Source organism: Laetiporus sulphureus (genome assembly GCF_001632365.1).
Source record: "Laetiporus sulphureus 93-53 unplaced genomic scaffold LAESUscaffold_3, whole genome shotgun sequence".
Lineage (NCBI taxonomy): Eukaryota > Fungi > Basidiomycota > Agaricomycetes > Polyporales > Laetiporaceae > Laetiporus > Laetiporus sulphureus.
Genome location: NW_024468512.1, coordinates 932154 through 956872, shown reverse-complemented (window position 1 = coordinate 956872; position 24719 = coordinate 932154). Strand labels below are relative to the sequence as shown.

Sequence of the window (24719 nt, the reverse complement as noted above, 5' to 3'; positions counted from 1 at the left end):
CGGCCACGAGGCGGTTGTGCGACACGCTGAGAGCAATCCCTGAAATGTCAAGCCCACTGGCAAGGCCTTTGAGCTGATCGCCAGCTGTGCACCTGTTCCTGGCCAACCACCCTCGTCTTTCTTCCTGTAACGAATAATATCCTTGACTCCGGTGTCCGGATTCCTTTTCCGCTTCTGTCTTTCGTTTCTTTCGCTCGCTCGTTCACCAACCTCCTCACATGTCCGCTCCGCCTTCACCCATTATCGGACCAGTGGCTCATGACAAAGGACTCACGAAACGGAGAGACAGACCGCCGACGCTGAATTTTGGTGATCAGAAGGCTGCGTCGGACGGAGACGTACGATATGAACGCGATACTCGCAAGGACGCTCAGCATGTAATCGTACTTCTCCTGAATCTGTTGAGCCTTCGCTCATGGTTATAATTTTCATCATAGCTGCTCCTTCGAGTGCATAATAAAGACAAAGATATGGAGACGGAAACGGAGACGTCTCGATCGGACTCTGCAACGTCGTCATTGGATCCATACTACTTCAGCGCGCAGAGCCCATCTGAGTCTCCTGTTCCCGCCCTCTTAGATGCGGAGCACCTACCAAAAACACCGGAAATGTGTGCAGTGAACGAACCAGTCACGCCAGGCAAAGATCTTGCTGCCATTGACAGACGAGGACTGGTCGGGGTAGGTGAGCTCGCCACCCCACGCTGGACGCGGGGATCACACCATGAGGAGGTTGAGATCGACGAGCCGGTCAGCGAAGTGGACGAACAGGAAGTGGACGAAGTAGACAACGAGTTCATTGTGGAGGAGTTAGAGAGGGACATGCCTGACAGCCCTTGGACCATCGAGGCTGTAGACGGCGAACCAGAGGAGCAGGATGAGGTTTGCATTCGATTCACCCCCTCTGTGCATACACTCGCTGACGTAGCACCGTGTAGTTCGTTGAAGTGAAGGCTGTGCCGCGTTCGTTACGTTCCCGTCCATCTATGGCAGACGAGAGCGGCGGAGAAGAGATATTGTATCCTCGCCATGCACATCCTGCTGATGATTTCAAGCGTGCAGGAAGCATCGAAGGCTCTCATGATGGCAGCGAAACAGTTATTCCTGACCTTTCTCTGGTAGGGATTGACGCATCCTTTGGTACGACTGCGCAAGAACGGTTAGACTCATCTCCCCCGAGTGCCTTCCCCGCGATTACGAGCCGTCCAAGGAAGCGGACCTCGGATGAATTTGAGATGGATCAGGTTGGCAATTTCATCCCGACACATTCCTCGGCTTTGTCGACTGGCAGCGCGAAGGAGAAGGCTTCTGTGCGCAGACATCGCAGTCTCGTTCTCGGACCAGTGGTGTCGGCCACGCCACGAGACAAGCTGAAGGATCGCCGAAGAGACACACTCTCGGTAAACGTCAAGCATTCCAGACAAACGTCAACAAGTTCCTCGTCTTCTAGCCATGGAGAGAACCATCATTCGCGACGTGCTCATGCATCCGACTTCTCCCATTTGCCACCCTCTCCGTCCACCTCGTCGATCCAGCAGTTCTTGAAACACGGAGGAAGCACGGCAACATCTCCTTCTCATAACGTGTCGAGAGAGAGAGAGACCTTGCATTCCTCAGTGCATGTTGCCCATTCGCTCTTGCGAGGAACTCAAGAAGGTTGGTCAGATCTTGATGACCAGAGTACTGTGGAGGCTCTTCGGAAGTTGGACGGGTTGTCTGGGCGAAGTGCGCGAGCGAGGTCGAGCATCGGTGCTCATAGTAGGTTGGGTAGCTCTAGCCGACCGTCTACTCCCGCAACGGCTTCGTCTCAATGGGAAGGCGTGGAGGGCGGAAGAGGAAGCAAGCGCACGAGTACTTACGTTACAGTGAAGGACAAGACTCAGGGAAAGGAACAGCATAGTGCCCACAGGCAGAATATTGGTCCCGGTATCGGTGCAGCAGACGTGTTCACCGATGTGGAGGTCGCTGGATTCCCATTGAACGCATCTGAGGACACATGCACGAATTCCCAGTTACCAGAGAAGCCGTTGAAGAAGTCTAACTCCATCAACGCGCGAGGTGGCTTCGCTACGAAGCGTGGGTCGGCCTCATCTGGTACTTATACCAGTACTCCAACAACTAGTTCGCGAGACTCTGCTACCTTGTCTATCAGCACAAATGCCACGTCAGTATCCACCACCTCAGGTCGACAATCATCAAACAAGGGCAGGAGAAATAGTGCGGGAAGTGATATGTCCGCTGGACTCTCTGTTGAAGCCAACCACGTCCGGGATCGTGCTGCTGCGCTTCCTATTCCTTCTGACGCGATTGACGACAATGAAGTCCCCCCTGTACCTCCTCTACCGAAGGATTTCAAGCTACCATCGCAAGGTTCGGTATCTGCAGTGACCTCTCCACCCGACACTATCGGGGCTTCCAAAACGAAAAGGGAGACAGTCAGCGAGGCCACTTTTCAAACGACGCTTGACGTTCCCATAGTCACCGAAACGCCCTCTAAGCATGCCTCAATGCAAGTGCAAGAATCTGCCACCCCGACAGCTGTGCATAAGACACCGTCGAAGAAGTGGAGTTTCTCAAATGCTCTGGGCAAGAAGCTCTCGAACTCGCCTTCCACCTCGTCTATGAAGGAGTCCGCAGCTCCTAAGTCTCCTGGCTTTCCCATCACCCCCCGCTCGCTCAGTTTTGGCGCGCAGCTGAGGAAGTCTGTCTCTAGGGAACATCCAACATCTCCGGGATCCAAGACGACCACGGACGAGTGGTTGTCGGTGAACACAGCAGCTATGGCCTCAGCAACATCATTGGCATCTGTCTCGTCAGCGGGTTCTCCTAAGGAACTGGTGTCAACGCCATTGTCGCCCGCGGCTTCTGGGACGTCCTTGCAACCTCCCATTGCTAAATCCAGAACACCAGATCAATTGGTACCGAGCCGACCAGGGACAGCTTCAAGTGTGAGCACAAACGTGCCTGTCACGCGAGCACCTCTCAGCCCATCTTCATCGATTCGTCGAGGACCATCTTCGAAACGTCTGACTCCGTCGTCAATACCATTCTTCCGCCGCTCTTCTTCACAATCCATGCAAGTGCCTCCGTCAAACACAATGCCTCCACCGCCGTCCCCAACAGGCCTTGCAGCTATTTCCTCAGCCCGTCTTCGTACCACAAGCCGATCTCCTTCAAGAGATTCTAGGCTGTTGTCTCCTTCCGCAACCGGTCCATCGCAAAAGAAATCTTCGGTCCTAAGCTTAGGCCTACCGTCATTGCTAAAGAGCTCCAGCTCGAGACGAAGTCTTCACTCTGACAAAGAGAAGAATGATTCTAAGAGCGGAAAAGAGGACCAAGGAAGTAAATCAGACAAGGAAAAGCACAAGAAAGACGAGAAAGAGCGCAGCGAGAGCAGAATCTCAGTACTGATGGGAAGGAGGCGAGGCAAGGTCAGTTCAATTAGTGCACTGTTGTCCAGAATGGTACTCATGACTGGGTAGACTGTTTCATCCGCTCAAGCTACACCGAAGAAGCTGGAACAGGTGCCATTGCCACCCATGCAGATATCGGCACTATCTGCGGCTACTGCTCAGCGGGTCGCCAGTTTGAAATCGTCATCAACTTCTCTCTCGTCTAATCCGTCGGTGTCGTCCTCGAGTAAATCGACTTCATCATCGAGGACCACCTTTCAGACCGCCAGCTCGTTGCAGAAGGGTTCTGACACTTCGTTGCGCAGTCGAAACCAACTTCCTACGATTGCTGGCTCCCCATCTGTTGGTAGCATTAACCCACATGCAACGAAGGAGTCCAGGGATCCAATTCCTTCATCGTCACTGAACCCCACGTCTAGTCTTACCAAGGAGACTCCTACCAAAATACCTCGAATTTCAAGCCGGTCCTCTACGACGAATTCCCCGACGTTCAAAGCGAACGGGGGTAATCGTCGAGCGAGTCTATTGGTGGGAAATCCTGTTCACGTTCCGTCGCGTGACACCTCCCCAAATGTGGGCCATGAGTCAACGAATGAATTCGGCGTGTTCGAAACCGCACAATCGTTGGGATCTAAAGTGGTAATGGCCAGCCAACGTCATTCTGCCCGGGTATCTCCGTCCATCACATCGCGCGTCCCTCGCCAGGCTACGGCGCCAGCAATCACTACCACTGTCAACGGTACAGCTCCTCGTAAGAACCGAGACTCGATGTCGTTCGGCGGATTGCGTAAGTCCTCGACAGGGTCCGTAGCGTCGGTCTCATTGGTTGCACCGCAAAATGAGGGACAGTCGTCTCATCGATTCTCGGCATTGTCTCCATCTAAGGGGCTCAAATTGTTGAGTCCGAAGATGTCTATTCCTACATCTAGATCCTCGAACTCGTCTTCGACCCCTAGCATTCATCAGGCAATGGCATCACCTTCCATGAGTAGACAGTCATTGTCGACGCCATCACCAGCGCCCAGTTCGGTCGATGAAGAGGAGGTCGCTGGCGATGAGGAGATGCTGCAGTACATCAGGAGGCAACACGCGAAGAAGCTAGCGACTGGGGCGACACAGGAAGAACTTGACAAGATGTTACGTTTCCCGGAACCGATTTCTCCAATTGCTCCTATCTCTCCTACTGGTGAGTGCTGCTATAAGACCATCAAAACTATTTGAATCTAATACGAAGTCATAAGCCCTGTTACAGAGCCCTCAGGCACAGTTCCTATCGGAATTTGAGCGCGAAGAGGTTCTGAAGTACGGATCTGTATACTACATAGGTGCTCACAGCGACAAGAAACGGGCAACGTTGGGAAACTCGACGAACAACCACGGTTATGATGACGAACGTGGTGACTATCTGGTCGTCAATCATGACCACTTAGCATACCGCTACGAAGTGATCGACACACTAGGGAAGGGTTCATTTGGTCAGGTTCTACATTGCCGTGATCATTACACAGGCGAGTCTGTGGCTGTCAAGATTATTCGAAACAAGAAACGGTTTCACCACCAGGCCCTTGTTGAGATCAAGATTCTAGATAGCTTACGGAAATGGGTTCGTTCCAACTGGATTGCAGATGTAACGTGCGCTAACTACTATTGTAGGATCAGGATGAGAAGCATCATGTCATTAAAATGACCGAAAACTTCTACTTCCGTGGACATCTGTGCATTGCGATGGAGTTGTTGAGCATCAACTTGTATGAATTGATCAAAGCCAATGGTTTTGCTGGGTTCACGACGGCATTAATCCGGCGCTTCACAAGCCAGATGCTTCAGTCCTTATGTTTGATGCGGCACCATCGCATTGTACATTGCGATTTAAAGCCTGAAGTACATACTTTTGCCTTTCGTTGAAGCATGCTCTAACCTGGAATTGCACAGAATGTCCTCCTCCGGCATCCTGCGAAAAGCGCTATCAAAGTCATTGACTTTGGCAGTAGCTGTTTCGAGCATGAGAAAAGTGAGCACGTCTTTCTATTCTATTGAACATTGTCCTAAGAGCATGCAGTCTATACGTACATCCAGAGCCGTTTTTACCGGTCTCCGGAAGTCATCCTAGGTATGAATTACCACATGGCAATTGATATGTGGAGTCTGGGATGCATACTCGCCGAGCTATACACTGGATATCCCATATTTCCCGGCGAGAATGAACAAGAACAACTCTCTTGCATCATGGAGGTTCTCGGTGTACCCGACAAGGACTTCATCAACCGCAGCTCTCGTAAGAGGCTTTTCTTTGGTGAGTCCGTTCATAGTAGCCTCCATAGAATAGTTCCTGAGAAAGGGTAGATACCACCGGCGCACCTCGTCCGGTTGTCAACTCCAAAGGTCGCCGTAGGAGACCCGGCGCAAGGACCCTTGCGCAGGTTCTGCGGTGCGATGACGAGCACTTTGTGGACTTCATATCAAAGTGTCTCGTCTGGGATCCGGAGAAGAGGATCAAGCCTCAGGCTGCTCTGCGACATCCCTTCATCACCGCCGGCCGACGTTCCAGGATTACGAGCCCGAGTGCCACCCCATCAAAGTCTAACTTGACGTCGACGTCAGGATTCAGCAGCATTCGCAGCAGCAAACAAGCTCCCGAGACACCAAAGAAGTCTATGATTAGTGCGCCAACTCCCTTAACAGCCCGTTCCACCCGTACCGCCACTACCAGCACGCCAAGCGCTTCGACTTCTCTGCAACTGGGCTCATCTCGGACATATCGAACGCCTCAGACCCAGTCGATGACGTCGTACCATTCGAGTCGCACCATGGTGAGCAATTACCTCTGCATGTGCGCTGTAAGCTAAACAAGCACGACAGACTGCGAAGTGAACATGCCGCAGGTTTGCTTGGGCATGATGAACTTTTCCATAGAGGCTGCTCTGAATCTGCATTTACAATACTCACACACTGATGACTTTCAAGCTGGTCTGGTCCTTACTGCTGCATACCCCGGTTACTTGTATTTTATTAACACGCATCGCTCTGATTCGCTGGTTTATAACGATTTGCCTGCGGAAAAATGTCGCTAGTCGCTTCTCATATCCTACTCGCAATATCGCCTCCGCTTCCCAATATGCAGGAGTCTACTTTGTGACTTTGACCTGTCTGCGTGGACTGAGCAAGCTCAGAATGGCCCCAAGACATTTCGAGAGGGATAAATGTCGTCTGGCACTTTGTCAATGACGGTCAAATCTCTGCATCCCCAGCATCATCGAGACATCTTAGCTTGAGGAAGACATCGCTCCCTGTTAATAAATCTAGCAGAGTCATCGTGAAGCACTCAGCAGAGATACTCACCCCATCCATCCAGAGAAACAAAGTCAAGGGAGCCACCGAAATACCTAGAAAACTTCCATGAACTGGATGAGAATATTATTCACATATGACATACCTCGCGTATAACCGGCTCATGGGCAGTCCATAACCAAGCCCAGCAATAGTACCCATGCCCATCTGGACGCCTCTGCCTGCCATCTCGGAAAACAGTCCCCCATTCATCGAGCCCGTGCCATCCACAACTGCGCTCCCACCGACATATTGAGCAGCGTAAGGCCCGCCGCCGAGTTCTGCATCGTCCCACCCGCTACCGCTGGACCCGGCGGAACGTCCGGCAGTAGTGAAGGAGTAGGAGAAAATCTGTGCGAGGTGTGCAGGTGGGACTCCTCCACCTTGGTCCCGGATGCGCATGGACAGGAAGCGCGTTCGTGGGTGAGATGTAGAAGGGGGAGGGGAGATGGTGATGATCACGGGGGGGACTGGAGAGGGATTGGAGGGTGAGCGTTGCTTGGCATGCCGCTCGACGGTCGCCCGGTAAGCGTTCTTGAGTATCTCGGTGAGGATATACTCGAGATGGACAGGTACGTATCTGTCAAATGTTGAAACGTGTGGTGCTGAAACATTATTCAATACTCACGCGAAGGTAGCATCCACCTCGCCATCAATCACAATTTCCGGATGTTTACCCAACGTCGCTTCGCAGAGATCGCTCACCCACGAACCGCACATGCGTATCATCTCTCTTGGAGAGCATCCCGTATTGACGATGCCAAGATGGTCCTTGGTCATAGCTTTCTCCTCGAGTGCACGGGAAACTGCGATATGCTGCTCCGCGATGAGACGAACGGAGATGCGGTTATGGATTGCCTCATCGAGGAAGGAGCTGATTTGCTCAGGGGTCATGTAACGGGCGCATTCTTGGAAGCTGCGACAGCACATTCAGTCGTCATGATGGTTCTGACAGTCCATTTTTTGACAACCGGATTGAGGTACAGAGGGAACAACACTCACCCTCGCGCCATGGTGGGTATGTCATTTGCATGACTCCGTACAAAGGCCTCCAGTTGCGCAGTGAATAGCTTGTTCTCCTCCAGCGTCTTCACCGGCGGATGGCTCGTCAGGAATCTGAAGCTCTTGCGATACGACTGGAGCGTTCGAGCAATAAACGGGTTCATGCCGACGATAAACGGCAGCGCCTCCAATGAGTGCGCGCGCATCGCGAGCCGGCGTGGAATCTCAGTGAAGACATAGCCGACTGAGGCAAGGACGGACTCAGGCGTGACGGGTGATGCGAACGAGAGGAGGGTCGAGAGAGTGAGCGGCTGAGGAGGCTGCTTTGCATGCTCCTCGATCAGCTTCGAAAGCTCTGCGACGGACAGCTCGGTGTCTGCGCCATGGGTGGCTGGTCGGGTGTGCAGTGCTCGTCGCCAGCTGAGATTCAGTGCGGGCAGGAGACTTGAGTTTGAAAACAGTCCGTATTTACGACAGAGTGCTAGACGAGATGCACAGGGTGCACATTTATGCAGCCTCATCGATACGAGAGTCCTAACGAGCGCGTTTGGCAGGACGCGACGACTCGACGCGCACGCGTTTATAACCACAAACGCTGCTACTATCGAGCCGGTGCAGGAAAATGTTCATTTCCACATTTATGTACAACAAATAGAGGGAGAAAACATGAAGAGAATATATAAACTAGTTATACACCTGGTACAATGGCCTGGAAGGAGAGTGGTCAGTGCCTCTCAAACAGTGGATAAATCCAAGAAACGTACGTGCTGGAGAATTTGGTCCCTTGCCGGACGACCTTCTCCACAGCATCCAAGAAGTCACGCTCCGTCGCGACCTTCCGCCTTGCGCGAATTGCGAACATGCCTGCTTCTGTTGCGACTGAATGCAGCTCGGCACCAGTGGTATTCGGACATAGCCGAGCAATCAGCTCGAACCGAATGTCGCGTTCGCAACTCATACTGCAGGGACGGGTCAAGATATGGGAGATGCTCAATCAATCAGAAGAACAAACCTTCGTGCGTGTATCTTGAGGATATGTGTGCGACCCTCGGCATCTGGCAATGAGAACTCAACCCGTCTGTCTAACCGACCGGGACGCAGCAGTGCAGGGTCGAGAGTATCAGGTCTGTAACATCGTCAGTGACGAGTATTAGAAGAGATGGGTGATAATATGCACCGATTCGTAGCCATGAGCACCTTGATGTTTCCTCGTGGGTCAAAACCATCCAGCTGGTTGATGAGCTCCAACATGGTCCGCTGGACCTCATTATCACCACCGGCGCCGTCGTCGAACCTCGCACCGCCAATTGCATCAACTTCATCGAAGAAAATAATGCATGCCTTCTTGCTCCGCGCCATCTCGAACAACTCTCGCACCATCCGCGCACCCTCGCCAACATACTTCTGCACGAGTTCGGAACCAATAACACGAATGAATGTGGCGTCTGTTCGGTTGGCAACAGCACGGGCGCAAAGTGTCTTCCCCGTGCCTGGAGGCCCGAAAAGGAGCACACCTTTCGGTGGGTCGATACCGAGGTTGACGAAACGTTCGGGCTGGACGATATTAGTAGGAGCATGATAGAAGGGTGCATCATACTCACAGACAGCAGCGGTGTCTCCACGACCTCACGAAGCTTCTCGATCTGCTCTTTGCATCCACCAACGTCTGCATATGTTACGTCTGGCTTCTCCTCCACCTGCATCATCGTAACTGACGCGTCGATCTTCGGAGGCAGAGGGATTTGGATCTGGTACTTGTTTCGGTCCACTCTGTTTGCGACATATATATGCTATGCATTAAACAACACGATCATGAGTACTCACCCGACCCGCATGCCCTCCTCAATGTCCGTCGGTGCTACCCGATCACCAAGACCCACGACGAACTTGGCAATCTGCTTGATGTTGATGACATACTTGTCTTGCTCGTCGGCACCCTTCTGACCCTGAACAGCGCCTACTGGGTTCACGGCCCGAGCTGCTGCTGCCGCCTCAGGGTCTATGGGGATAATCTTGGTGCAGCGGGCGACTTGCAATGGATGTTCCTCGCCCATACGCTGACGATCGACAGGAAGATCCCAGAGATTTGGTGGTGCGAGACCGGTGTCGGACTCCTTGATGCCTATGCTGAGTAAGACGAAGAACAGATTGCAAGACGCAGCAGCACAAACCGAGCTTGTCATTCACCCGTTTCTGCGCCTCTTTGATATCCTGTTCGACTTTCTTCAACCTTGTAGCATATGGTCCTTGTCCCTGTATTATCAACTCAATACGACGAGGAAGCAGCACTGGCCGTGGAACACACACATATGTTTTAAGGATTTGAATGTCGCTGTCGTCAAGGACTAGGTGCAACGTGAGCCCGAGTGAATAAGTTGTGTCATTTGTAAGGCTCGCCTTTGATCTCCTTCTCCTCCTTGTCGTCTCCCTTTTTCTCCCCTACATCTGCGTGTCAGTCTGGAACTGGTGAAGTCCATGCAAAGCCACATACACTTCTCCCAGTCACTGCGTAAGAGATAGTTAGTACAGAGCAATGGTACATCTGCACTGGCCACTCACGCTTTGGGCGGCATCGTGAAGCAATTTGGTCGTGATGAATGTGCAAGTGGGACAGTACTTGGTTGAGCGTAAGAGTGAAGGACGCGTCAGTGCGCTCACGACGCGCTTCGGTCATCATACCGCTGCTATCTCCGTCGCACACGTGCAACGGGCGTCTAGTGCGCCGTAGTGGGCGGGCGCTGTCTGATGCTATCCCCCATTCACTTCGCTGCGCTTCTAGGATTGAGTCCTCTACTATGGCCGGCGCACTCGCAAACGCAAAGAAGGAGCTCCCTAAGATCAGCGGAGAGGAACGTGAGTCGCGCTTCGGACAGGTTTATGGCGTCTCCGGCCCCGTCGTCATTGCGGAGAACATGAACGGCTCGGCCATGTACGAGCTCGTCCGCGTTGGACATGATGAGCTCGTAGGAGGTGCGTTGATCAAATAACTTCCATTTCCCGAATTTTTTCAGAGCCATTGGCCACAGAGGTCATTCGGATCGACGCGGACAAGGCTACTATTCAGGTGTACGAGGAGACATCCGGCGTAACGGTCGGTGATCCCGTTTTGCGCACGGGAAAACCTCTTAGTGTCGAGCTTGGCCCTGGTGCGTAATGCATTTCTTTGATGCGATGCTGCTAACAGTTCGTGCAGGTCTGATGTCTAATATTGTTGATGGAATTCAACGACCACTACGTGTATGATTCTATATAGCTGCATGCTACTCTCATTTAGACTGACCGCCTCGCCAGTCTATTCAAGAGCTCTCCAAGTCTATCTACATCCCGCGCGGAATCAATACGGATCCGCTTGATCGGTCTCTGCAGTGGGATTTTGACCCTATCAACTTCAAGGTACGCTACAAATGTCCACCATATACCTATATTGTCGAGGCATCACCATCCTGCAGGTCGGCGACCACATCTCAGGAGGCGATATCTTTGGACGCGTATACGAGAACTCGCTCGTCGATCAGCACAAAGTCATGCTTCACCCTCGCGCTCTCGGTACAATTACCCAAATCGCCGAGAAGGGTAGCTATGCTGTTAACGTATGATCTTTGTGCTCATTCAATGGAAGCTGTGAGTAACGTGCATGCATAGGACGTTGTGCTCGAGACGGAGTTCGAGGGCAAGGTCACGCAACACACCATGATGCAAGTCTGGCCTGTGCGTGCACCCCGACCGGTCACCGAAAAGCACAGTGCGAACTACCCGCTACTCACTGGTCAACGTATATTGGACGCTCTGTTCCCGTACGTCCGCAATTGTCATGTGTTCCTGTTTTAGGTTAGCTGACCCCTACGCAGGTGTGTACAAGGCGGTACAACGGCCATCCCCGGTGCATTCGGTTGTGGCAAGACTGTCATCTCGCAAGCATTGTCGAAGTACTCGAATAGCGATATCATCATCTACGTCGGATGCGGCGAGCGAGGAAATGAGGTTAGCCAACGATGTCTCAGCCTCTGTGTATGGTGCTTACGATGCTATAGATGGCAGAAGTATTGATGGACGTGAGTCTTGCGTCAACCACATTCAAAAAGTACAAGCTCACAGGCGCGATAGTTCCCCCAGCTAACGATGGAAGTTGGCGATCGTCAAGAGCCCATCATGAAGCGCACTACGCTCGTTGCCAATACATCGAACATGCCAGTCGCTGCCCGTGAAGCCTCCATCTACACCGGAATCACTCTCGCGGAGTACTTCCGTGACCAGGGCAGTAACGTGTCCATGATGGCAGATTCGACATCACGATGGGCGGAGGCACTACGTGAGATTTCCGGCCGTCTGGCCGAGATGCCTGCCGACTCGGGCTATCCGGCGTACTTGGGTACGAAGCTGGCTGGCTTCTACGAGCGTGCGGGCAAGGTGACTTGTTTGGGTAATCCTGTTCGGCAGGGCACCGTATCCATCGTCGGCGCGTGAGTTACCCACCCCCTTTTTTTTAACCCACATGAGCTGCACGTTGACATATTTGTCTGTCTTAGCGTTTCACCCCCTGGTGGAGATTTCTCAGATCCTGTCACGTCAGCGACGCTTGGTATCGTGCAAGTGTTCTGGGGTCTTGATAAGAAGCTCGCACAGCGGAAGCATTTTCCATCCGTCAACTGGAATGTGTCATACTCGAAGTATACCAAAGTACTTGAGCCTTATTACGAGCAGACTGAACCGGGCTTCGTCGAGCTGCGAACAAAGACGAAAGAGATTCTGCAAAAAGAGGACGACCTTGCGGAAATCGTACAGCTCGTCGGAAAGAGTGCTTTGGGAGAAGCGGATAAGATCATTCTGGAAGTGGCTCGCATGCTCAAGGACGATTTCTTGCAGCAAAACGGCATGAGCGAGTACGATCGTTTTTGCCCCTTCTACAAGACAAGCGCAATGTTGCGCAACTTCGTCGCCTTCCATGATGCCGCTCTGAAAGCGGTATCACAGAGCGACATCACGTTCGCCAGGATCAGGGACTCGGCGGGAGATCTTATGTACAAGCTGTCTCAGATGAAGTTCGAGGTATGCCACCCGTCGTTCCCAAAGTCAGCGTGCGCTCACGTCTCTTTAGTCACCATCGCAAGGAAAGGAGCCTATCAAGCAGAAGATGGATGCATTATACAATGAAATACAGGAACGATTCCGCCAGCTGGTAGAGTAAGATACCCTTTTAGCAATCTATGTACTTTCGCTAGCACTTCGCTTCTCTTCATGGATTACCGCAGTCCGCAAAGCAATGCGTCATACGCCCTGCACCGACCATGGGATGCTGAAGTACGAGTGTTGATAAAGGAAAACTGAGGTGAGCGGAGATTCGCCGATGGCCGGTTTGATGTGATTGCGCAGATTGTCCGCAGTACTGTGCGATAATGAGAAGTCAAACAGCTCGTCGCGCCAATAGCTGCACTTTGGCTCCCAGTTATTTTTTGTGTGTCACAAGCAGTGTCACAAGCAATAACGATACGCAGTGCCCAGAGCGACTTACCAGGCGGCCGTGGCTTGAGGTGACGACCTTCGCTTCTAAGAAAAAGGCAGGTTGGTTCTGGCGCGGTCCGATCGGACCAGATATGCACGGCAGCTAGGATGTGGGACCTGCTGCGGATGGCTGCATGGCAAGTTATTTATGCGCAGTCGGCCAGGCGGGGGAAATCTCACCTCCACCCTCGCTCACTCTCCATGTTGTTTCGTTCCTTGGGGACGGCCTTCTTTGGGGCGCTCGCTGTGTCTGCAGCATACGTCCGGCTGGATGAGATGGTGCACGATGAGCCAAGTGCTCGTGTAGACCACTCCGCCGGCGCAGCGGCGCCATCATTGGAGATTCCCCGCGAAGACGAGCCTCAGTGGTCATTTGCTTCCGAGGAGCAGCCTGTAGAGGCTCCATGTATACAGTCGAAGCCATCATTCCTCTCTGCCGCCGCATATCAAGCTCCTCACCGCAACCCTCGCGATAAGTATGGAAACAAGACTATTTATCAGGTTCTCAGCGACGATCCAAAGTGCGTCATTCTATGTAATACTAGTCGTTGCTTGGTTGGTAGAACTGATATTGACGGCATTGCCCAGGTACCCGCGTGTATTCAAGCTCGTCAATCTGACCGATGACATTGTTTATCTATTGAATGATACCTCTGCAAAGTGAGTAAAGCAGTCTGACATCCAGTTGAGACCCATGATCGTAACGGGCACTTGCCAGCATCACATTCTTTGCGTCGTCCAATTCCGCACTCCATCATCCTTCCCCGCCTGGTCCGCCGAAGCATCGTGAGCCGTCGTCATCATTCGTGTCAACAAATGATTTCCCACAAAGTGTTGAATCATTCCATTGCGCCTCCTTGGACACATTCGCTGCTGTAGAGAACCTGCTGACGTATGACCACACGTCCGACGAATTTGAGCTAATGAAGCCGAATTTGACAAGAATCATCCGTGGGATCCTCTTATGCCATATCCTTCCTTCATTAGAGTCTGTTACATCGCTGACACAGAATACTACGCATGCGACAAAGCTTGAGCTGATGGATGGCTCCCTTGACGGAGAACCCCTCCGCGTCTGCATCTCTCCGCAATCAGTGAACATGTATGCCAAGTTCTTGAGAGCAGACATTTATACCGCAAATGGTGTAATTCACGAGATTGATCGCCCATTGGTCCCGCCGCCCACTGCATTCGAAGATCTGTTCTTCATGCCTGATCTATTCTCTACCCGGGTGAATCTCCACTCACTCTGTAAGCACATGCTCGACACTAATGTGTAATTAGACATCCGCACTTGGCCATGTTGGCCTGAGCGATGCTGCTGACTTTCACCAGGTAGCAGGCGACGGCATGAAAGGTTCTCCGGCCGTCACGTTCTTCGCTCCGACAAACAAAGCATTCGCAAATCTTCCGGGGTCGCTGAAATCATATCTGTTCACACCTATTGGACAAAAGGCGTTGAAGAAGCTCCTGCAGTTCTACATCATCCCCGAATTCGTTCTACATTCGGGTAAGCCTCGATCATCTATACCGAACGAAGAACATATGCAGACTCTCCTACACGTTCAGATTGGCTACACAACGCTTCCAGTAATGCATCCTCAGGCGCGCATCGCGGAGGCATTGTAGATGGTAGTGGGCCATACAGCGCGAGCCTCAGCTACCAGTCGTTGAACCTGCCATAGGAATGCCTTGGCATGATGGACGAAAGACAGTATTGTCATTCATCACCGTATAGCGACCAGCACCCTCGGCTCGCTCCTTCTCGGGATTGCCCGCCGCCACCTTCGGATGCCTCAGCTTCGCCCTCCCTTAGGAGGCTTCGTCACCTCAGCCTATGTGTGCCGCCTCAATCATCGCGTGACCATCCGTATCATTCTCCACTGATGCCGCCGGGGTGCCCACCTCCGCCACAGCCTGGCATGCTTTCAGTCCGTATGTCGTTTTCTGATGGCCTTCAGTCTCAGTCGGGTACGCTTCCGCCACCATCCTCCGACAAGGCAACTTTCCTGTCTGATACGTCTGGCTGCACTGATTCGCGCTCTTTTCATAGCCCATTACCGAATCTATGTCACATCTCGCCTTCCCATGGCGACCCTCTTCATCCTGACCAATTCCACGAACACATATCTCTCTCGCCTGATCATCCACTACCCCAACCGCCCAGATCGCATGATATGCATGTTCAGCCTGCATCAGACACACATCATCCCCGTTTCGGCAGCGCTCCACCGCCTCCAGAAGGTCCGTACGCGCCGCTGTTTGCGGACCACCGTCCGTGGTTTATGCCTTCTCATCACGAGCACCATCACAAGGATGAAAACTACTGGTCGCATATTTCTTACTCTGCATCCAACAGCCCAAGGCATTCGCCCCATGTAACACACTCCATTCCATTTGATGGACAGCATTGCCCACCCTTCTCGCCTGTGAAACTGGGTAACAGTCCTTTGTCTCAGTGCGCAGACGCGCCACATGCTCACCCAGCAGGAGCACCGCTTCCATCATATGCAGGGCCGGTGCATTCACGTCCTCGTCACGCGAAGCCGCAGTCCCCGAGATATCCGCCCATATACTCGTTCAACATCACAATCCCCACTCTCGTGAGCAATCATTCTATGGAGGTCCACGTCGCTCAATTCGAGGAGAAATCCCATAACCCAATTTTGCATCATCCAATCTTCCATACGATCCTCATAGCGAACGGGCAAAAGGTAAAGATTGCCGACGTTCCTTTGCGGAATGGAGTCGTGCATGTGATCGACAGGCTGCTCAATCCTATGAAGCATCTGCGAGAGGGCAATGTAGATGCTGTCAGATATGAAGAGGAATACGGTGACGACTGGTTGAACTGGGAAGAGTGGCTTCCAGCCTGGGCGAATGAGGCCTAGGATACCTGACACTGCAGCAGATACGCATTGATACCCTTCGAATGATTTGACTTGCGCTAGTGATGTACGATAGTCGCTGATGCTCTTCGTGCGCTTCATAGCCCGCCGACGAGCAGACATTGTATTTTGATTACAGGGTAGCTAACATATTGTTCAGGAGAACGCGTGTTCGTCATTGGAGCTAGATGCCGAGTGCTCGATCTCACTATCACGGTCATCCGCTCTACATTGACTGCTCGCAGAAGCCATGTGCGCTTTCTTGAATCGCTTCCGATGCACACGGGTCCTCTGATGGGCTTTCCAGGCATTCCCTTCCTTGATCATGACTGGACTATCCTTATGGATCGTGCACGTTTCGCAGATGCGTAATGGCCGAGCTTGAAGTCTGTCTTATAGACGTTAGTCCTTCTTCAATCGGCGTGAAATCTTCAAATACTCGCTCGGCAGGCTTGCTGAGGAGTTCGCAAGCGGTTTTAGAGAGGCTGATAGGTTCAGGAAGATCTTTCTCGTCAAGAAAGTCTGTCAGAGACGATATTTGTGTGATTGCTCAAAGCAGATCTCGGAGTGAAACAGCAGACCTTCGGTGATCTTACATGCAGTCGCGCGGACGTTGGTCTCCCACGACTCTCCGAGCTCTAAAACGGCAAGAATCAAGCTTCCCAAGTTCGAAAATGTGACAAGGGCATACCGGTTGCGTCCAGCACATACGCTGGAGCTATATCTGACCCAATGTTTGTCCTGCTTGTATTGTTGGCTGCATTCACTGCTGGAAGGAGCTGGTTGCGTATCCACATAATCTGTCGCTTCGCATATTTACGAGTGGCCGACTTCATGCTCTCAAGAGCGGCTTGGAATGCGTCGTCCGATGATGTCGGGTTAGAGAGAAATTCGTGAAACTCCTTGTATCCTAGAGACCCTTAAGGGAGGAACAAACTGTCCAGGTTATATCACTCACCGATCGATTGATAGATTCCCAGAGTGTAGTCGATGTCTGGCTCTCTCGAGCCAGTCTCCTCTTCACCCTGACTTTGAAATGAAATTACAGAGCTTCCTGCCGACGCGATTGACCTTAACGCGCGTATTTCATTCAGTAAGCCTTGCTGATGCAGTAAGGTCACTACTTTGCAAATGCCCATGACTTCGCATACCTCAACCATCCGATCTACACGGGCATCAAGTCGAGGTTTGAGGATGTCTGGCTTTGCATACAACCAGAACAGAAGAGTACGATATCTTATAAGACGTTAGTATGGATGAGGATCAACGTGGGGACTTTACATGCCTGGGAATGGCGATATTCTCGGACTGCTCAGCGTAGATACTGCTTGGTCGTCGTCCGGTATCCCTAATAATGCACAAACTGCGAAGAACTTTTCTTGTGTCTTTCCAATGCCGGAGCTTGGCTGTTTTAGGATCAAGAGCGGATAATAGATTATAGAGAGACATCGCCAATCCAGGCTGAGCGCCTGCGGAAGGTCCTCGCGCGGGTAGAGCATTGAATAAATCCAGCAATTCAGCAGGTAGGGACGCGAACAATGGTTTCAGCTCCTCTGAACCGACAGATGAATCTCCTGAAGAAAGAGCAGAATTTTGATCGGCGGATACAAGGCGGTTTGGGAATAGTAGATGTTGAACCCAATATGACGTCCCACCAACAACAATGGGCACTTCATTTCGCTTGTGCGTTTCCTCAATCTGTAAAATAATGTCAAAGCCAGACGTCGCATAAGTCTGCCGACTGAAACGGCTTACGGCTTTCATTGCGTCCCGTACCCATTCTGTGACGAAGTATTGCTCGCCGGGTTGCTTGAATCCCATGAGGAGGTGTTCAATGCCGCACATCTCCTGAACAGGCACCTTGTTCGTGATGATATCCATCCCATGATACACTTGCATCGCATCAGCATTGATGATCCTAGCGCCGCGGTAGTCATGTCTTCGGTTCTCCGAGCCTTGCGCTATTGCAAGAGCGAGTTCAATCGCAAGTTTCGATTTCCCCACTCCTGTGGTGCCACAGATTACAATCAGTGGTCTCAAAGCCATATTTGAGTACTTCGTGACAGTGCCATTTACGAGGTGATTAGCCGAATGAATGAGTGTGAGTGAAGAGGCCGCCAGTCAAGCGAGATTGAGGGCCTGCCGATGGACGACTTTCCCATTTTGGACGAGAGGGATCTCTCGTACCTTTCAGCGACTTGACCGCCCCCAGATCGCAGTCATGTTCGTCACTCGCTACGTTGCCACTTCTAGCCGAGTTCATCTGTTTAACCTCTCGCCTGCTCTGAATTCTCAGCATGCTGTACGCCTTCTGTCTTGCAGCGTCGGTGAAGGGCGAAACTCATGTCTGTCAACCTTCTCTAGGCGAAGCGTGTAGGTCGTGGTCAAGGATCACGCCGAGGCGGGACATCAGGGCGCGGTACCAAGGGTCAGAAGGCGCGAGCCGGCAATGGCAAGCCAAAGCCTGGCTTCGAAGGAGGGCAGACACCCATCAGCAAGCTCATTCCGAAGAGAGGTTTCGTCAATGCGTGCGTGTGGTAGTCTTCCTTGGTTCGTCATCTTGTTGATTTTTTTGTTCAGCGAGGGCAATACTTGGGCTCCTGTGAACCTTGACCGTATACAACATTGGATAGATCAGGGACGGCTTGAGTCATCGCCCGAGAAGCCCATTACAGCTCGAGAGCTCCTGCTAAGCGGATGCATCCACGACGTCCACGATGGAGTGAAACTGCTCGGAAATGTTCGTCGAATTTCTGCTTATTGTCAATGGAGGGCTTGAATACCGGTTACAGGGCGCGGACCAGTTGAAGACGGCAATCCATATCACTCCTTCTCGCGCATCCAAAAGTGCTATCCGTGCAGTAGAGAAGCTCGGAGGCACTGTCTTTTGCAAACACTACAACGTTCTAGCTCTGCGGGATTGCGTGAAGGGCCGGACAGACAGAGTACAGGCTGCGCCTACACATCGTAGAGATATAGGTACGCGCCCTCCTAACAACTGGATTCAAATCTCATCGCATTCACAGAATGGTATACACAATGGAAGAACAGGGGTTACCTATCACCTACAGCTATCAAAACCATGCCGGTGGTGGAGGAACGATGGAAGGTGCTATCAGAACAACTCACCAAGTACACGACACAGGAATTTGCCAGGGCGAAATAGGTACATATATCTTAATGTACTGTCCGATTGCGTGCGAGCTTTCTTGCTACTGCATCCGATCCGGTGAAATACTACGACTCCGTGACTTATAACGAGGGCTGCCATTCTGCTGATCCGGATGTTCGCTGCGACTGCGCGATCGGTAACGCGGACTGCCACTCTGTCGATCCGAGGATATACTGCGACTATGAGAACGATAAGGAGATCTTGAACCTGATGGCGACCTTGAAGGCGTTCGGGAGACATAGCCAGAACCAGCAGGAGAAGGAGATTTGCTTGTACGGCTCGCATTCCGGCTTCGGCTTGCATAATGCTCTGCATTTGGGCTGCGCGATGAGCTCCGATCTCTGCTCCTACTCCTGCTCCGGTTGGGGCTATGATCGCTGCCATGCTCGCTCTTGCCCTCCATGGCGTCCAGAAGACGACTTTTTCTGGAACCGATCTCCGCCATATCTTCCAATACGTCGCGTTTTGTGAGTCGGGGCAAGATTATGTCGCATACTCTTTCTTCCACTAGGAGGTTGTCCACAAACTCGTCCACGTACGTGAGCGTAAATCCATCTGCTCGTTCGGTCAGCTCACGTAACGTCGTCGCTAACGTGAATACATACTCGTGCCACGATACCGCAGCTTCCTGTAATCCTTGAGCAACGGCTCTAGGATCTCGTAGACTTCAACTGCCCTGAATGTCATACGAATATACATGACAGCTAATACTCTGAGATATCTGCAAGACAATCCATAAGCGTATGAATATGATGTACGATCTGAATGTTGACGCACTTGAACTCGTCCGCTTGCAAATACTCCAACAAAATCTCCTTCTCCGGCTGGATCTGGAGCAATTTCAAGAGTAAACAGAGGAATTCTGTCGGTTTCTGGTTACCATATACACCGCCGACGTATTTCAGCTCGATAGCTTTATCAATGAGACTCTCAGCTGTTCATGCCGTCAGCTGGACGATATGCTAACATGACTGCCACTCTCACCTGTAAGAGCGAAGCAATGTTCCTTCCAGTACGTCGACTCATAGATACGATTTCGTATGACAGCTTCGACTAAAAACTACGCAATCAGTTGTGATAAACTGTCTCATAAATTTGCATTGCCACACTTACCTGGGGATTCTGGCCGTGAATAGCCTGCGCGCCGCGGACGGTGGTGTTGGCCATGGTGAACAAGCGTTGTTTGGCTTTGTTAGTTTCCAAAGCCTTTGTCTTATTCAGCTATGGTTTGGCGCCACAGATATTGGGCGTCTGAGTGGCAGCTCGACCACGGTTGAGCTTGAGGATGGATCTCAACCACTGCTCTCATGACATTACGTGGATCGATTTGGTTCATCGTTTGCAAGATGCAAGAGTGACTTATGCTCTGATGATTTCATCGCTTTGTCGAAGTTTACCAAAGCAAGAAACATCCACAACGACCTGGCACCTGTCCCTTCATCTGGGCTATTCTCCTCCGCTTCCGACCTTCGTCGTTGTGGGCACACATCCTTCATATATACATCTAGATCTGTGCTTCCTGGAGGGAACCAGCTTACTGTGGCCCTTTTCCTGAGGGACGAGCTCGAAGCTTTGATTGATTGAGCTTCCGCATGTGCTCTGGGTAGCAAGAAGTGCTGTGTACGCTGGGATCTCTCGACATTGACATACTAGAAATATCGAATCTGCACCGATGTCCGGTGTTGCTGCCAGAAGCTTCCTGTTTCCTACGCTACGGTCGATTCTCTTGAGCTAGGTCGTCTAATATTCTTACGAATGTCCGAGGGTCTTGCCACTTACCATAACTTTTTGTCCGTGAAGTCATGACAAGAAAACGCAGTACTTCTTGTGTTCTTCTTCCTAATTGGAATATATACTACCCAATTATGCCCGTCACTTCTATCTCCTGGCGCTTTGTCACATTTCGCATTTGCTCTGTGCGCTGTCTACCAGTCAGCAGTTGGCTACTCAGGGCCGCTTCACTGGACGACTACACAGATTGCTTCTTTCAACGAATTTCTCTGTGGAACGTTTACAGTGGACGTAGGCATATGTAAGCCACAATCAATCGCTCTGGCTGTCTTCATTGCGAGATGCTCTAGGTCACCGGCGAACAATCATTCACGCTGTTGCTCTTATGGTTCCCCACTTCGCAATTTACTATACGTTCTGTCTCAGAGTTGCCGCTAAAATGGTGAGCCACGTTCTGCTCCTGGAAGTGCGTCATAAACTGAGTCCTATCCCAACCCTTCATCACTGGCGCATCTACGGGACTGACTCGTCGTACAGTGGACTTTCGCACCAGCTGGTCCCACGATTTGGCAGTTCACTGAAGGGTCTGTGCATGCAGATTGCATGTTGGCTGACCTGGCTGCAAGAAATCATCATTGCCAATCCAGCGTCACGTCTACGATACCACTTGAGAGCCACGACCTGTAAGTCGCCCACTCTGTCTCTGTTGTCGCGACGAGTCCTGACCTTTGTCTTAGAGCAGCGCTTGCTGCTGGTTGTGGAGAAATGAGAGTCCATCGTTTGCCTAATTTATTCCCCCCCGGAGTCTCGGGCGTTATGTGCTGATGGAAAGGGTTATATGAATCATGTATATATAAGAATTGCAGAATATAGGCTTCTCAGAGACTACTACCGTCTTTTGGCGTGAAGAAGTGCGGTTCCTTTATTGCGCTGCGCCCATTGACGCAGTGCCATCTCTATAACCGTCGCGGCTTAGCGTGCTTCACACACCTTGCATCTCAACTACCATGGCGTCTGTCGAGAGCGTCCCAGCGTATATGCTGCCGGGAGTACCTATTGTACAGCCGTCGCATTTGGAGGGCGATCCCGCTTTGGCGACGGAGATTCTACCAGGGCCACCATCACTACTCTCTGTTCAGCAGTCAGGCCTTTCGAAGAGAGACCACAGGAAAACCGTGGCCGCGTATTCGTACTTGCCCGCCTCTGATCCGGGAACCACCTATACAGGACATATGATCAGTCCGGTGGTCTCGACGACAGAGGTGGAAGGCCCTCGTCGGAAAAGGGCTAGAGTAGAGAAGGGGTGAGTTTCGTGATGCCTCTCGGGTGCTCGTTCGATCTGACTATCATCCCATATACGCTTCCATCTATGCGCGCCGTCTCACAATACCGCACCTTTCCTCGTATGTTGTCATGCTCTCACGGACAATAGGACCGCGTCAGGCAGAGCACAACGTGCATCCGCTCGCAATTTAAATACCAATCCTTCTACTCCCGATCTCCCGGTACTCTTGGAGGCTACTGCCTCGGCCTCACATTTGCTCCCTGACTCTGATCCACTCGCTATGCCCTTGGATTCTGACGAAGCGCTCTCCCGTTCAAACTCGCTTCCCATCACTGACGACGTTGTTGTCGCAAGCAGCCATGTCAGGGGCAACCACATCTCCCGGAGAGATAAGGGCAAAGGACGAGAGAAAGATAGCGCTGTCAGAGTAAAGGAGGAACCTTCTGCTGTTTCTCTATCTATGGGGGATATCGTTCCATCCGGAGCCGGGGTCAGTTCTGTTCTGTTGCACATTCTTCCCGCCGCCCGCTGACGTTCTGCCAAAGACAAACGAGGATCACTGTTCAGCTTGTCGCTCTCTGGGATCGCTCATCTACTGTGACGGGTGCCCACGAGCATTTCATCTTTGGTGTTTGGACCCTCCCATGGAACAAGCCGATTTGCCTGCTGGTGATGCCAGATGGTTCTGTCCCGCCTGCGCCTTGCAACAGGTCTGTCGACTACAAACATACAAACAGCTGATACATAGGATGCTGAACTTTGGCGACAGAAGCCGCCTTCGAGGCCACCAGCTTCTATGAGATTCATGGTTCCTCTCATTGAACAGCTTCAGACGAGTCTTCCCATTGAATTCCAACTGCCACATGATATCAGAACCTACTTCAAAGATGGTGAGCAGCTTCGACACGCTATTCAAGCACTTCAGTGAATATTCTCTCTTTACTAGTTGCTACCGGTCCCAGAGGGACCTACGTAGACAGCTCGGAAGTCAAAGCCCCGCGACTTAAGTATGTTGCCAATCCCACTGTATGAATAGCTGTAGTCTCATATGATCGCAGTCGACATGGTCAGTTAGAAGAACGTGATCCATATCGGCTGAAGGATCGAAACGGAGAGCCGGTGTTGTGTTTCCGCTGCGGCACATCCGCGTTGCCGCCTGATGTGGCTGCATCTGTCCCAGCATTCAAGCGTACACGGAGAGACTCCACTATCGTCAATCAGACGCAAAGTGGTCGAAGTATCATCTCGTGCGATTATTGTCATCTGCATTGGCATCTGGACTGCGTGGACCCTCCTTTATCATTCATGCCGCCATGGGGTAGGAAGTGGATGTGTCCGAATCACGCCGACCATATTTTCGTACGTCTAGCTCAGTTTATCTGTCCGACCGGTCGTTCACCAGAAAGTCGTAGCAACCCAAACGTCGGATACCTCGAGCGAATGCAACTCCCATAGATATAATCAAGCCCCACCAACGTAATAACGGAAACATCGAGATCATACCGGACGAACCTGTTGTGCCAGCCCCTCCGCCCAGCAAAATTGCTGTCGATGAAGTGCTTATAAACGGTCGCCGCTATAGGGTGCCTGAGAAGATCATCACTTTGGACTTTTGGAACAAAGTGAGCAAAAACCGTGGTGGCCGCACAGAAGAGTGAGTCTTGTCTGGTCACAGATAGCGTTCCCCTAATACCGTACAGTAGACATGCTGGCGATGTCAGCGCGTTGTCATCTCCTCTTACATCACTGAGCTCACTTGCTGGGGATGATGATGTCCCCCCGCTCGATCCAACAGCTGCATTGTTCTCTCTTGAAGACGTCGAGGTTGCTCATGTGAGAATCTTTCTAGCCATCGATATGTGACCGAACCTGACGGTGGCCTCTACGATGTTCACCAGTTATTGGCTGGCCTTCAACTGCGACAGGGGTCGTCAACAAATGGAGTTGAGATCATTCTTCATGAAAACACCAACGCTTCCGAACTGGCGCTGGAGCAGGTTGTCGGCAACGGCAATGCTAGTGATGAAGTATCTCGCAGCCCTGCTCAGCAACAAGAACCATTCAACCACGTCAACGGCATCATGGAGGTGAGACCCATCACAATGAGTCTTCTAGTTGTCATACTGAACATTACTGCGTCGAAGGCTTCTGAAATGCTGGTAAACAGTGCAGCGTCCGCTCCAGAAAACAATACGACGTCTACTGGTCAGGGAGAGCGGCATGGCAAGGTGCGGCGATCTCTGCAGCATGATCGCATGCGCGGGCAGTCGAGTAAGAGACACTCCCGCCGTGATGACGAAGATTATGTGCCTGTCAAGGCCGAACCTGTACAAGCCGCACCAACCAGGCCTCGACGGTCTCGCAGTCAAAAAGAGGAGACCGCCTCTCACGACGCTGTTAAGC

The 24719-nt window shown here is 51.8% G+C and overlaps 9 protein-coding genes across 9 annotated transcripts; 6 read left to right on the top strand and 3 right to left on the bottom strand.

The window, feature by feature from the left end:
* Positions 1-44: 44 nt before the first annotated feature.
* On the top strand, positions 45-6258 carry LAESUDRAFT_692333 (uncharacterized protein; the record flags this gene model as incomplete). Its single annotated transcript, XM_040906121.1, has 9 exons — positions 45-377; positions 438-881; positions 938-3430; positions 3482-4598; positions 4654-5015; positions 5066-5293; positions 5345-5423; positions 5472-5705; positions 5747-6258. Exons 1-9 carry the CDS (start codon positions 219-221, stop codon positions 6256-6258), a joined length of 5628 nt encoding a protein of 1875 aa, XP_040769197.1. The 5' UTR covers positions 45-218.
* Positions 6259-6640: 382 nt separating this feature from the next.
* Positions 6641-10314, bottom strand: LAESUDRAFT_755103 (26S proteasome subunit P45; the record flags this gene model as incomplete). Its single annotated transcript, XM_040911988.1, has 14 exons — positions 6641-6699; positions 6752-6795; positions 6846-7319; positions 7368-7655; positions 7742-8161; positions 8506-8700; positions 8754-8867; positions 8919-9295; positions 9343-9511; positions 9566-9863; positions 9913-9994; positions 10049-10086; positions 10233-10246; positions 10301-10314. 14 exons carry the CDS (start codon positions 10312-10314, stop codon positions 6641-6643), a joined length of 2586 nt encoding a protein of 861 aa, XP_040769196.1.
* Positions 10315-10477: 163 nt separating this feature from the next.
* Positions 10478-13040, top strand: LAESUDRAFT_671458 (V-type ATPase). Its single transcript, XM_040905464.1, has 11 exons — positions 10478-10711; positions 10768-10887; positions 10935-10978; positions 11033-11134; positions 11191-11331; positions 11384-11535; positions 11590-11722; positions 11773-11793; positions 11846-12201; positions 12268-12787; positions 12837-13040. The coding sequence occupies exons 1-11, from the start codon at positions 10537-10539 to the stop codon at positions 12924-12926; spliced, it is 1854 nt and encodes a 617-aa protein (XP_040769195.1). The 5' UTR covers positions 10478-10536; the 3' UTR covers positions 12927-13040.
* Positions 13041-13122: 82 nt separating this feature from the next.
* On the top strand, positions 13123-13376 carry LAESUDRAFT_720688 (uncharacterized protein). Its single transcript, XM_040907865.1, has one exon. The coding sequence runs from the start codon at positions 13135-13137 to the stop codon at positions 13345-13347; it is 213 nt and encodes a 70-aa protein (XP_040769194.1). The 5' UTR covers positions 13123-13134; the 3' UTR covers positions 13348-13376.
* A 39-nt stretch (positions 13377-13415) lies between these two features.
* Positions 13416-16131, top strand: LAESUDRAFT_809380 (uncharacterized protein; the record flags this gene model as incomplete). Its single annotated transcript, XM_040914137.1, has 6 exons — positions 13416-13761; positions 13829-13900; positions 13959-14472; positions 14525-14750; positions 14810-14865; positions 14926-16131. Exons 1-6 carry the CDS (start codon positions 13442-13444, stop codon positions 16129-16131), a joined length of 2394 nt encoding a protein of 797 aa, XP_040769193.1. The 5' UTR covers positions 13416-13441.
* Positions 16132-16207: 76 nt separating this feature from the next.
* Positions 16208-18431, bottom strand: LAESUDRAFT_271037 (tRNA isopentenyltransferase). The gene is made up of 8 exons (XM_040901796.1): positions 17884-18431; positions 17414-17826; positions 17280-17364; positions 17087-17231; positions 16820-17038; positions 16710-16766; positions 16572-16650; positions 16208-16516 (listed from the first exon to the last, which is right to left on the bottom strand). The coding sequence occupies exons 1-8, from the start codon at positions 18172-18174 to the stop codon at positions 16285-16287; spliced, it is 1521 nt and encodes a 506-aa protein (XP_040769192.1). The 5' UTR covers positions 18175-18431; the 3' UTR covers positions 16208-16284.
* LAESUDRAFT_755099 (ribosomal protein L15) lies at positions 18350-19294 on the top strand (the record flags this gene model as incomplete). The annotated part of the gene is made up of 5 exons (XM_040911987.1): positions 18350-18430; positions 18493-18656; positions 18709-18868; positions 18921-19107; positions 19155-19294. 5 exons carry the CDS (start codon positions 18350-18352, stop codon positions 19292-19294), a joined length of 732 nt encoding a protein of 243 aa, XP_040769191.1.
* LAESUDRAFT_671444 (PRP38-domain-containing protein) lies at positions 19035-20467 on the bottom strand (the record flags this gene model as incomplete). Its single annotated transcript, XM_040905463.1, has 5 exons — positions 19035-19855; positions 19906-20021; positions 20078-20234; positions 20285-20360; positions 20414-20467. The coding sequence occupies 5 exons, from the start codon at positions 20465-20467 to the stop codon at positions 19341-19343; spliced, it is 918 nt and encodes a 305-aa protein (XP_040769190.1). The 3' UTR covers positions 19035-19340.
* Positions 20468-22038: 1571 nt separating this feature from the next.
* LAESUDRAFT_643175 (uncharacterized protein) lies at positions 22039-24179 on the top strand (the record flags this gene model as incomplete). The annotated part of the gene is made up of 8 exons (XM_040903770.1): positions 22039-22334; positions 22464-22806; positions 22862-23026; positions 23086-23206; positions 23263-23323; positions 23375-23675; positions 23729-23970; positions 24020-24179. 8 exons carry the CDS (start codon positions 22039-22041, stop codon positions 24177-24179), a joined length of 1689 nt encoding a protein of 562 aa, XP_040769189.1.
* Between the last annotated feature and the right edge of the window lie 540 nt (positions 24180-24719).

Bases quoted from the DNA above. Each gene is read 5' to 3' on its own strand.
- LAESUDRAFT_720688 (XM_040907865.1), top strand. From the start codon at position 13,135: ATGAGAAGTCAAACAGCTCGTCGCGCCAATAGCTGCACTTTGGCTCCC.
- LAESUDRAFT_671458 (XM_040905464.1), top strand. From the start codon at position 10,537: ATGGCCGGCGCACTCGCAAACGCAAAGAAGGAGCTCCCTAAGATCAGC. The intron at 11,332-11,383 runs GTATGATCTTTG...GTGCATGCATAG, and splicing joins AGGGTAGCTATGCTGTTAAC to GACGTTGTGCTCGAGACGGA. The intron at 11,723-11,772 runs GTTAGCCAACGA...ACGATGCTATAG, and splicing joins GCGGCGAGCGAGGAAATGAG to ATGGCAGAAGTATTGATGGA.
- LAESUDRAFT_271037 (XM_040901796.1), bottom strand. From the start codon at position 18,174: ATGGCTTTGAGACCACTGATTGTAATCTGTGGCACCACAGGAGTGGGG. The intron at 16,767-16,819 runs GTATGCCCTTGT...TTGCCGTTTTAG, and splicing joins GTATGTGCTGGACGCAACCG to AGCTCGGAGAGTCGTGGGAG. The intron at 16,517-16,571 runs GCGAGTATTTGA...TCTATAAGACAG, and splicing joins CTCCTCAGCAAGCCTGCCGA to ACTTCAAGCTCGGCCATTAC.